This window comes from Hibiscus syriacus, unplaced genomic scaffold (assembly GCF_006381635.1).
Source record: "Hibiscus syriacus cultivar Baekdansim isolate YM2019G1 unplaced genomic scaffold, ASM638163v2 tig00009009_pilon, whole genome shotgun sequence".
Taxonomy (NCBI): domain Eukaryota; kingdom Viridiplantae; phylum Streptophyta; class Magnoliopsida; order Malvales; family Malvaceae; genus Hibiscus; species Hibiscus syriacus.
Window position 1 is genome coordinate 689,728 of NW_024062181.1, and position 12,478 is coordinate 702,205.

At 35.4% G+C, this 12,478-nt stretch overlaps 2 protein-coding genes and 1 long non-coding RNA gene across 4 annotated transcripts; 1 reads left to right on the forward strand and 2 right to left on the reverse strand.

The window, feature by feature from the left end:
* The first annotated feature begins 649 nt into the window (after positions 1–649).
* Positions 650–3,627, forward strand: LOC120202871 (IQ domain-containing protein IQM3-like). Its single transcript, XM_039203221.1, has 9 exons — positions 650–1,054; positions 1,173–1,287; positions 1,379–1,444; positions 1,545–1,633; positions 1,999–2,086; positions 2,203–2,349; positions 2,441–2,533; positions 2,682–2,783; positions 2,976–3,627. The coding sequence occupies exons 1-9, from the start codon at positions 678–680 to the stop codon at positions 3,519–3,521; spliced, it is 1,623 nt and encodes a 540-aa protein (XP_039059152.1). The 5' UTR covers positions 650–677; the 3' UTR covers positions 3,522–3,627.
* Positions 3,628–3,964: 337 nt separating this feature from the next.
* Positions 3,965–5,364, reverse strand: LOC120202722. Its single transcript, XR_005523752.1, has 3 exons — positions 5,316–5,364; positions 4,746–5,075; positions 3,965–4,655 (listed from the first exon to the last, which is right to left on the reverse strand). It is a non-coding gene; the product is annotated as an uncharacterized LOC120202722 (long non-coding RNA).
* Positions 5,365–6,194: 830 nt separating this feature from the next.
* LOC120202716 lies at positions 6,195–9,749 on the reverse strand. 2 transcript variants are annotated; one of them, XM_039203107.1, is made up of 6 exons: positions 9,623–9,749; positions 8,862–9,334; positions 8,477–8,791; positions 8,369–8,410; positions 8,225–8,284; positions 6,195–7,077 (listed from the first exon to the last, which is right to left on the reverse strand). In XM_039203107.1, the coding sequence occupies exons 2-6, from the start codon at positions 9,321–9,323 to the stop codon at positions 6,589–6,591; spliced, it is 1,368 nt and encodes a 455-aa protein (XP_039059038.1). In that variant the 5' UTR covers positions 9,324–9,334; positions 9,623–9,749; the 3' UTR covers positions 6,195–6,588. The 2 variants fall into 2 exon arrangements, with proteins under 2 accessions (XP_039059038.1, XP_039059037.1); XM_039203106.1 differs by having other exon boundaries at positions 9,541–9,749.
* Positions 9,750–12,478: the final 2,729 nt, after the last annotated feature.

Consider the following 12,478-nt stretch of genomic DNA (forward strand, 5'->3'; position numbering starts at 1 on the left):
TTGGCACCTGTCAATATTTAGTTTTGGCTCCGTCCCTACCCTAAAGGTTACGGGTTCGAGCACCGACAAGAATATAAGCATTCATAGTCAAATGATTGAGAGTTATTAAACAATACACAAAATTTATAAGAAATAAAGAAATATTAAATATAAATGATAAGGACGATACATAAATTTTATGTTAATAAAAAATAGTCCGAATCATTTACGTGACTTTTATGTCATCGTTTTGTTTATGATTTAGCATTTAAGTGATTAAAATAAGAGTAAATCAAAATTTTAATAAATTAATTAGAATTCTTTAATTTTTGATGACTAAAATAAGAGTGAAACGAAATATGAGTGTTAAAATTTATGATTGACCCAAATATTAAACGTAGAAATGAGGTTGTTTCTCTCACTACGAGTGAGGTACACACCTAAAAACTCCACTTTCAACCATGGCGCGTGAACCACGCACTTAACTGAACAAATACCGAGTGTGATAACGAGGAAATTGACAGGTGAGTTTCCCGGGAGATTTTCTATACCTTTTCTCTCTGCTATTTATACTCTTTGCTCTCACTTCTTTCATCACCAAACGATCAAACATTTTCCTTTCTCACAAAATTTTCCGAGAAAAAACCCCCAAAAGTCTTTGTTTGGCTTAAAAATTTTCCCTCTGACCGAATCAAAAAATGGAAGTTAGTGAAACTCAAACAGCTGTTTCAAGTTTCGATCTCAACTCCAAGCCTCCGTTCTACCACACGTCTTCTTCTTCCTCGGACTACGTTAACACCGGATTTCCTCGGGGATCCGAAAGGTCCGGTTTTTTCTCCACGGATAGTCCGAAAGAAGAGAGCGAATCGGATTCCGTGTCGGGGAATATGAACAACAATGGCGGTGGACTTAAAATGCCGTTGTTTTCGATCGACGGTGGAGATTCTTCGGTTGAGAATCACGGCAGTGGGCTTTCGTGGAAGACGAACGCGGCGGTTAAGGTTCAGAAGGTGTATAGGAGTTACCGGACACGGCGTAGGTTAGCAGATTCCGCTGTTGTCGCTGAAGAACTCTGGTAAACACAGAGAATCTTTGTCTTTCACGTTGTTTTTATTCTTAAAAAATTAAACATTTTGTTTTTATTGAAAGCCATTATTGTTATTAATTATTAATTTTTCAAAACAAAATTTCAGGTGGCAGGTATTGGATTATGCAAGGCTTAAGCGCAGCACGATTTCGTTCTTCGATGATTTAAAACCTGAAACTGCTGCTTCAAGGTGGAATCGCGTCCTCTTAAATGCTTCCAAGGTAATTTTAATATATTCGATTCGTATTATATTAATTTTTAAATAATCGAATATCGATAATTATATTTAATTTCTATATATATATTTTTCAGATCGGGAAGGGATTGTCCGAAGACGCTAAAGCACAGAAATTGGCTTTTCAGCATTGGATTGAAGCTGTAATTTCTCTTAAATCATAAGAAAAAAATTCATTTTAAATTTTTATTTTCAATGAAAGTTTATTTATTTTATTTTTATTTTCCCCCTCGTAAATTGTAGATTGATCCACGCCATCGATACGGGCATAATTTGCATATATACTACGAAGAGTGGTGCAAAACTGATGCTGGTCAACCATTTTTCTACTGGTAACTCCAACTTCAACGTTAGATATCTATGTTAGTCGGACTCGAGTTATTATCGGATAAGCATACGCATACGAATCACGTATGTTTGAGGAAATTAATTTCCAATTATGTGTATTATACGCGTAGGATGCAGGTGATGGACAAGGGTGGTTAAGTAGAAATGAAGGGTCGGAGTATTATAGTAAGGGATTTGAAATATTTCCGATGGAAGAAAGGGTTGGTTAAGCAGTTAGTAGTTTATGGGGTTCGGGTGTCGAATAAGGGTATTTTAGCTATGAACTCGAAATGTCTCGATGGAGGAAAGGGTTGCTTGCTTAAGCAGTTATATTGCTCGTGGAGTTTCTGATTTTTGTGTTATTTTACAGGTTGGATGTAGGGGATGGCAAAGATATTAATCTCGACGAGTGCCCGAGATCGAAGCTCCGACAGCAATGCATAACGTATCTCGGACCTGTATGTACCCTCGTATTGTTCGATTTGATCGTATAAGATGTATGAAATTGTTAATTCTGTGTTGTTCTGATATACTGATTCCTGATATGTTTCTCGTGTTTTGGTGGGAGAAACAGCAAGAGAGGGTAAATTATGAGTACATTGTTGTTGAAGGAAAGATCATCCATAAACTAACTGGACATGAACTCGATACAATCAAAGGATCGAAAGAGGGGAAATGGATATTCGTGATGAGCACCTCAAAGAAATTGTATGCCGGCAAGGTAAGCGGTTTAAATCCGAACGAAACCGATTGTGATGTTTTGTGGAAGGCATCGGAAAACTTAGAAACCGTCTTTTTGATGTACCTCGCAGAAGAAGAAAGGAATGTTTCATCATTCGAGTTTCTTGGCTGGAGGAGCAACATTAGCAGCTGGTAGGCTGGAGGCGGAGGATGGAGTTCTTAAGGTATCCGTTAATTATGTGATTGTGATTTATAATTTGGTATCGGTTTCGTTTTAGTGGATGGATAGTTATTCGAATTTGTATCCACAGTTCATCGTTGAAGTTAATTGGCAATGTTGTTAAAGTTCTGATACATTCCTTCATTTTTCAGTCAATATCTGCATATAGTGGACATTACCGGCCGACCAATGATAGTCTCGATAGTTTCTTATCGATTTTGAAGGAGAACGGAGTGAACCTCGACGAAGTTGAGGTAACCTTTTGATCTATCTATTTGCTCTTCCGCAATAGTCGAACTGAAATTTTGATGTTCCGATGTTTGGTCTAGGGAAGTGATCATATTGTTGTACAAATGTTCTCGAAAACGGCAAATTGGCGTTTCTTATACTTTCTGGCTATTATCCATGAGATTTCGGTCCCATATGACATTTTATTGGGTTTTCAGATACCACAGGCAACTGATGATTCCGATATCTATGATGATGGAAAAGCCAGTAGCTTCGAGAAATCGGTTGAATTCTCAGTAAGCTCGGTGCGAACTAAACCTGAAATCGATGATACAGCGAACAACTTGTCATCCGAATCATCCGAAACCAATCAAACCAAGACCACAAATACTTACAGAAGGTCTTTATCCGGTGGTCTTCAAAGTCCGAGAGCCGAGGTGCCCGAAAAAGCCATATTGCAAAGGATCAACTCCAAGAAGGCAGTGAACTCGTATCAATTAGGACATCAACTGTCCCACAAATGGTCGACCGGAGCAGGACCAAGGATTGGGTGCATCGCGGATTACCCCGTAGAACTGAGACAACAAGCACTAGAGTTTGTCAACCTATCTCCGAGAACTCAAACCCCTTCACCTCTCTGGTCTCCAAGAACACCACGGACCCCTACCACGCCTTCGGCATGCCGGAGTCCCGGTGGCCTTGCATCAACTACATCTCAACCGGCGTCGAATATTGCTAATGCTGATGGGATTTCCGGCATCTAACTGTAACATACCATCAGATTAATCTTTAGGGTTTCAGGATAAACTGATCTGCTTTAATGTTTTACTTGGCTAGTAGTAATAGCATTATCATTAGTTACATCTTTAATGCTTTTCACAGTTATTCATGTCTTCAAGGAATCAACAAACTCAGTCATGGCTTTATAATATCCATAATTAGGTTGGTGGTTCGGGTTGATTTTAAGTCGGATTAAATTGAATAAAATCAATTGAAAATTTTAAAAATTTCTAGTCATTCAAGTTTCGACCATGTCTGGTCCGAATCATTCAGTTTGATACTCAAATTTATGTGTCTGAGGTAGGCATGTCGTTCCACCGGTATGACCGCCTTTGCTGCCGTCATCGTGGAGGAAGAGGGCCAAGATATTGAAGCAGACCAAGTTAGGCAACATCATACTCATGCCTTCGGTATGACTGCCCTAACAAGAAAAATAACCCATAAAACCAACTCCATAACAAGAAAAATCGACCAAACCATATAAATTCGAACCAAACTAATGAAGGGTTGAAGTTTTGACGATTTTAAATCGCAAACCATAAACCATAATGATTCAAACAGAGAAAAGTAAATGTAGAAACCAGGCTGAAGCCATGACAGCAAAGACGTTGCTACAGCAAAACACCCTTTGACTCACAACCACGACAGCCATTTCCAAGCTATTTTGTTTCAGTGTAATGACACTGTTGAGTAAGCCAAGTAGGCAAGAAAATTCTTCTCTTCAACATATTATCAGCAAATCCCACTTGAAAGCCAAATTTCTTAACGTACTTGTCCAAATTCTCGACTGCCAGAGCAGGACATGATCAGGGATAAGACACACAGCCGTAGCTTCTCCTCGAGCATTTTCGATTCGAATTGCAATAGGTTCGAGGTAGTCTGGAGTTTTCCCCCGAGCAGTGTTCTTTAGTGCCTGTTACAATCCTTGCAGTCTCTCAAAAGAACTAGAGAATTGAATTCAATGTTGAAAAATTAGAAGGAAAAAAACCCAATAAAACTAAAGAAATATTGCTAACCAAATGAAATATCTGCAAAAAAGCATAAGCTTAGAAACCTAGGCTAGAACATTTTGAAGCTTTAAAGATTGGCCTTTAATGGTAAAGATCAAAATGCAATATCTGCAACAAAAAAAAGGCAATAAAATCAAATTTGTTAACCCAATGAAATGAATGTGGGAGTCATCAAGAATAGAATTTCAAAAGGGAAACCTGAGTATCTGGAAATGCCAACATTGTATCTGGAAATGCCAACATTGATTAGACGAGAAGGGTTTAAGAGTGAAACATAAGAAGCAGAAACAAGTAGCAAGAAAAGAAACCACGAATTAGATTCCGATGACTTATCAGAAGCTAAAAGAAAAGGCACAAAGCAGCATGTGCACCAGAAAATCAAGTTCCCAGCAAAAAAAGACGTTCTCTCTGCTGTCTTATTTGTGCCTTTTCATTTAGCCTCTAACTTGTTACAGGAAACTAATTACCGGATTCTTTTCTGTTGAAGGTGCACGCTAAAATCACAATAGTTGTTCGTCTTGCACGGATCTGGGAAATAAAAATCGAATCAGATGAAACCATTGAACAAGCAAAACACTAACGATTTTTCCCAATTCAGAAAGTAAATCAACACTAACGAAGCGTTCTTTCAAACAACTGATTCATAATTTTATAAACAAACGAAACGAAATTTCCCATAAGCAATCAAAGAGCTCAGTAATAAAGTAGATTCAAAGCAAGCGATGCGTGAGAAAGCGATGAAAATGAAACTAGTAAAGTCATACTTACTGGTTCGATGCGTCAATAGCTATGAAGGAGAGCGGCCGTCGAAGCAAAAGCTAAATAAATAAAGAAATTCATTTGTGAGGATCTAATTAGGGCAAGTTTTGTTATTTTCATTAAAAAAAAAAGTCAAGTAAATCCAAAACACGTGTCCGATTTTAAATGGGTAAACTACATGTTAATCAATCAACTTTTTCCTCAATTCTATTTTGATCATTAAATTTTAAAATTTTTCAATTGTTCACTCAGCTTCAAAGATTAAAATTTTCTATCGCTCTTTTATTATTATTTGCAACAGGGCTATTAAGTCATATTAACATCAATTAATATTAGTATTTTTTATTAAAAAACAAATTACACCTTAAACAATAAATCACTTTCTTAAAGAAAATACCCAACTTCAACTTTGGTGAATCTCCGATGATTGGAGTCTTCAATTGAAGATTTCAATCATGGAGGAGCCCTTCTTGGGATGACGAGCAACATATCTCCATTTGGATTCTATCCAACTTCAAAAAACGAAGATTAGAGAGTAAGAAACCGAAACATTCAAAGTTGGATTCATGGATTTTAGGTATTTTTCGATTGCACAGCCACTAGATTTGTGTTTAGGAGAAGAAAACGAATTTTATAAAAAATATTGGGACTCATCAATCAATGGAGGGATTTTTTAAGGGTTAAAATGCAATTGGACCAGCACCATTTACTAGCAGTTTTATTGATAAAACAACCATAACATGCTAATGCTGCATGGCCACAAAGCTTAACATACTAAAATCTTGATTGCTGCACACATATTGGAGCATTAGAAACTAGTAGATATCAAGATCGTTTCACATACTGACATCCTACAAAAAGGAAGTGAAGATAAACTATAATACATGATTTGGAGGTACGAGCGGGTGCGTGTTTGAAGCGCCACCACCAAGAGCTGAACCAGCAAGGACTAGTCCTTGTCCTGCTGCAACGCTGCTTTATCAAACAGTGGAGGCAATGAGAATCAAACTCAGATCCAGTGGAAGGATGGTTCACCATCTAATAACCAGGTGAAGTACATACCAATATCAACAAACATAAGATCCTTGAAATACGATTATAACACACACACAAAAACATGAACAGGATACAAATCCAAAGCTTGAGATATTGAAAGCACAATACAAATACGATAACGACACAATAAAATCCATAAAATACACGAATAAGATACGGAAATCCACACACTTCATATAGAGAACAGTACCGAAACCAAATCCGAAGTGAAGCTCATCTGTAATTATCAAAGATTTTTTCCTTCTAAATTCTCATGATAAAAAAAGTAGAGACGCAGAATTTTCTCCAGCTTGTGGTAAGCAAATTCCGCATGAAAACCATCTTCCTTGGCGGAATTGAGCGTGGCCGCCCACTTTTTGAACATGCTAGACATGTCCAGCTCCATTTCCTCGACTCGCATATCTTTCATCTCTTTGGTTGCAGCGGAGAGCAGAACACGGATACGCGGATTGTTAATCTGCATACCGATGGCCGTTTCGATTTCCATTGCTATGTGTTCCAGGTAATCAGGGGTTACACCCCAGCCAGCTCCGTTCAATGCCTCTTGCAATCCCTCGAAATCTTGAAAATCCACTTCGTTGTTCTCTTTGTGAAGAAATTGGTTCTTAAAATGACTAAATTTAGTCTGTGAATCATCGACCAAAGTTGATAAACCTCCTTCGTCTTGATTTTGATCATCCATTTCTTTGATATCGGATGGTATTTCAGACGTCGACTAAAACAAAAACATAGAAGAAAAACAAGTCATCAAAACAAATGATATATTAATTGCTATTAGGAGTGTACAGTATCGGGTACCAAAATAGTTAGCCTGTGCTCAACTCAAGATGTAAACAAGAGAAAGTCAAAGAATACATACGGCAAATACAGGGACAACCAACAAATTAATCAGGTAAGATATGCAGTTTTTCTTTTTTCAGTTTCAAAAACACTGTTTCAACGCAAAAGGCAGAGCAAGGCTGGGGCAGCAAGGAGATAATCCTAATGTTTAATTTCATGATCAAATTAAAAATTTGTGTTCGAACTCTTCATTTTACTTGAAATGTTTATTTATGTTCGGACATAATCTTAAAATGCCATCTTTTAAGGTTTCTTGAAACTAGATTTGTTCAAGGACATGAATCGTGAGTCATACATTTGAATGTTAGGAGGGCTTAAGTAAAATTATTATGTTAAAAAATGGATTTTGACAAAAAGAAATTACAAGTGGAGCTCAAATTCCAACATTAATTTTAAATTTATATAATAAATTGTATGATTTTACTTTTATATTATATAATTTATAATCACAAAAAATTAAATTTATAATAATATAAAATATCATAATGTAAATATTAGAAAATATATAAAGTTGATGACTTGTATCCATCACTCACACTCGAACCAGACTAACAAAGTTGAAAATGGCTTTCTCCTAGATCTAAAAATAAATCTAGTGCATGAGAAAGACTATAATTTTTATGTGATTTATAAATAAGTAATATTCATAAATATATCCATATATTAGATATAAGTTTGCATATGATTAGGACCGCATATGTATCCAACACTTGCATTTAGGAGTGGATCGAGACGGCCAGTAGAGGCAGTCACCAAATCCAAATATAATTTAGATGTTTTCTTTACATTTTATATTGATAATATATTTTTGTCTACTAAAATCTTAAAAGTATGTCTCTCTAACATAAAATCTTATATACATCTATATTTACACCCAATTTAAGTAATATATAGCTGAAATTGATTTTTTTAACAACTCTAGTGCATGGGAAAAGACATAACTAAAATGTGATCTATAGATGTTAATCTTATTCAAGAAATAATAATACTACGTTGCTAATAAAAATGATAAGAAATCATACCATATTATTAAGGAAGAATGGTTGAAGTTCGCGTATTTTTTCATCTATTTTGTCCTTTTCCTGAAAAAAGAAAAGTTATAAGGTTAACTCGAAATTTCGTTCATAAAATTCTATATCTAATTAGAATTGTGAACAATAGCATACCTGAAGGATTTGTTTATACATCTTTCTTGCATCTTGCAAATCCTGAAATTTGGAGATTTAGAACATGAAATCAAAATTTCACAGTAAGATTTGTGAAGAGTAGCGTACCTGAAGGAATTTATTTAACTCCTTGTTTTCCATTCCGATTAATTTCTGCTTTGCCGCAGCTTCTGTTAATTTACCATTCTTGGGTATCTTCGTGATATCTTGTTTAATTATTTGGATTTTAGATTCCGTAGCATACATATTTTCCATAAATCTCTGGATTTCACCTTCCGTAGCAACCATATCTTCGATAAATTTTTGGATTTCAGCTTTGATAGCACCATCATCTTTCACCATTTCTTGGACTTGGGCTGCCATTGACCATTGCGTTTTGATATGGCTGTGGGTGCGGAGTAAATTAAGTTGTATCTCCCTCACCTTACAACATAGAGACAGTGTCATATATGCGAATTGAATGTGAAGTACTAAGTTCAGTTAAGAGACTTACGCTCTTCATCCTTTGGTTGATTCGATTTATCAAAAGTTTCGCACTTTCCCCCACAGTTAAAGGCTTGATGCGCTCTGCAAAAGTCGATGCTTCCTCTGTCGTTTTTTCTGGTTCCCCGGGAGTTGAAGATTCACCGGTAAAATCAGTTCCCCGGCGCCGGCTCTGTCTCCTTGGGCGTTTTCCTTTGGCATCCGATGAGTTAGGAGAAACTACATCCCAGTCTCTTTTCCTGCTCGACGAGTTCTCCTGATTATCACCGGTCGATATCGGTGGTTCGTTCGCGCCAGATTGTACTTCGAATGGCGCATTCTCAGGCTGTTGAACTTGGTCTCCTATGGGAGGGACAGAAACCGAATTGCCGAGGAGATCAGAAAAATTTATGTCCTTAAAGAAACCGTCATCCAAATCGTCGGGGAGATCAGAAAAATTTATGTACTTAAATGAACCGTCACCGTGGCTCATCTTGAACGGATCTGAAAATTCAACTCAGATCAGTTCTAAATCATTAAACAGAAACAATCAAAATTAGTAACAATTTCTCTCTATTCAGATCAAAAGTAGAAAGGAACAATCAAGTCAACGGCACAGAAATTATCTTTCAAAACAAAGGATGCAAAACTATAAACTAACAAATAAAACGAAAACGATACGAAATGTCTCAAGTAATTAAAGAAACTACCTATAAAGGAAATTATGCAAAATCCAAAGCAAGATAATGATAGATCATAGATGAATTAGTAGATTCAGTAGAAGCAATTTACTGCTTTGACGTAGTGACGAGTAGAGAAGAAAATGGCCAGCTGCCGAAGAGTAGAGCTAATGAAATGAAGGGATTCATTGGTGGGGGTTTTTAATTACAGGCCAATTTCCATTTGAGAATGCGCGAGATTGAGAGTTCGCCGTGATAATATGAAGCGCGAAGACTCTTTACTTCATTATGATATACGGCTGTGATTTGAGTTTAGTTTTTTATGGAAAAATTGTAGATTTCACTACAAAACTTTCTTTTTACTCTTAATTTGGACATTAAATTTTTAAAATTTTCAATTTATTCATTGGACTTTCGATTTTCTCCTATCTTTGTCACTCTTCCGTTAAATACTTGATGCATTATGATTGGATATTTTTCTTTCAAAAAGTATGAAATGGCCCCAAAACTTTCTTATTTTTTTAAAAAAATCTATAGTTTTCGAATTCTCTTTGATTTCTCGATAACGAAGCATATTCTTCCAAAATCTCAATGGCAAGGAGGTGGAGAAGGAGGGAGCGAGTTGTATATCTTGATTCCACATTGATTGGATGGTGCATATTATAGATTAGAGTGATTCGGGTTTTTTTTGTGAGTTTTGAGTTTTAAAATGATTTAGGTAAAAGTAAAATTGATAAAATGGTCGGAGAAGACGTCAAAGAATGATAATTGTAACGCCGGCGTGACATAAAGATGAATTTTAAAATTTATCTTTGAAAGAAGAAGAAAAAAGAAAAAAAAAACAAAAAATGAAAAATGATGTGAACGACACATGAATTTCATGTCAATGAAAAGTCGTTCACATATCTACCGTATCAACTTTCCATTTTAAATTATCCCTCGTCAAATAAAATACCTATATGAACCGGATATAATGCCAAAATTAGCTCCCAATATTTATTAAAATGGTCATTTTAGTCTTTATTATTTTTTTGGAATATTTTAGCCTCAAAATAGGATCCTTTTTACCTTAAAACAAAATGTTAGGGGCCAAAATGCTCTAGAGAAAAGAAAAGAAAAAGTCAAAGTGATTATTCATCAAACGTTAGGAGTATTTTTACCCTAAAACAAAACATTAAGAGGACAAAATACTCAAAAAAAACTATGGGCTAAAATGGTCATTCGATAAACGTTAGTGGATTAATTTTGACATTATACCTATATAGGGTTTAAGAATTTAGCGCGCGGGGCAAGAAATCCATTTCCATCCTACCAAACCCCGGAACCATTAATTTATGGGTAAAATACATCTCAGGCCATAATTAGTAGTTAGAATTAAGTCATGAATTAAAAATTTGTAACATTTAAGTCACTCTTTTGTTGGTATAACCATTGGTATTTGACCTATTGATCGATTAATCCGGATCAAGTTTTGTAGAAGTCCATTATGAGGGCAACACTCCCAACCAAGTTTGCTCCATTCATAACATCAAGATTTGAATATCTGACTTTGATTAAGAAATCTAATCTTAATTTGAAATACAATAATAGTTTTAATCCTCCAAAACTTATACATTCTATCAATTTAGTCTTAATTGGAATAATTCAATAAATACAATCTTTCATATTTAAAAATTCTATCAATTTAATTCTTATTATTTTCCCTCTCAAATTTCTTGTTTTTCCTTCGTATTGCCCGAATATGTTCCGGCAATGGGCCTTATTTATTGGGTTCGAAAGTTCACTTACGCATTTCATCAAACAGATTTTGTGCGCCTTATGGATGTCTTGAATGTTACAGGTGAGAGCAAGACCGTCGAGGGACATTACTCGATCCCACACTCGGAGCACATTATAATCACGTCGCCAATCAATTATCCAACAACTACATTTTCTATTTTTTTTCACGTACACAATATTTCCATATTTTTCTAATGTCACATAGCTAATGAAAATCACCAAAGTTTTGGGAACTTTTCAATTTTGGTTGGCTATGGAATTGTGTATGAATAAATAAACTTATTACGTGGATTCAATGATAAAAAGAAATATTATTTTAAAAAAAAATTATATTCGAACAGTTACATTTATAAATGAAAATCACCATTCCAAATATTTCAGCAAAGCTACCGAACACGAGAGCCGTTATCGTTGCTGCCAAGGCGAATATGAACGGAAGCGAGCTGGTCGAAAGCTGCCGATAGAGGCTCTATGGCAATGTTGGCAATGAGAAAGACCCAAATCTAGCCATTGAACATGAACACAAAATAAGCAAAGGAACAATCGGTGTTGAGTAGTTGAATGTTAGTCATGCAAACGAAGATGGAATTGGACTATGACTTATGAGGTTTGGAGGTTGCTATCAACTAAGAATTTTATGTTGGGCGAATTTTAAAATTTTTAAGAGAAGATAAACTTATAAAATTTTAGAAAATATATATTATCAATATAAAATATAATTAAAATATCTAAAAATATGTAATAATTTAAAATTTCCAAGGGCGACTGCTTGATTGACATGGGATATGTACGATGATTAAGGACTTCCTTAAGAAGGTCCTGAAAACATCTCGGTGAGAAAAAATATATAATCTTTACTCACTTAGATCGTTTGACTTATCTTCGTGTGATTCAACTTGATTGACATGGGGTGCCCAGTGATTAAGGGGACAAATGGTCCTCTATCAAACGGATGTATGTAGAGATAGACATGAGTCGAGTTTTTGGTCCACCCGACCCGACCCGAGAATAAGGGAGTCTCCACTCGAGACCCGACCCGACCTGAAATATAACTTAGAAACCCGACCCGACTAGACCTGAAATAAAAAATATATTTTTATTCAACAAAAAAAATAAGTTAATTGAAAAATATATATAGAAGAATATTATTATAATTATTCATAAATATATAAGGTAAAATTATATATTT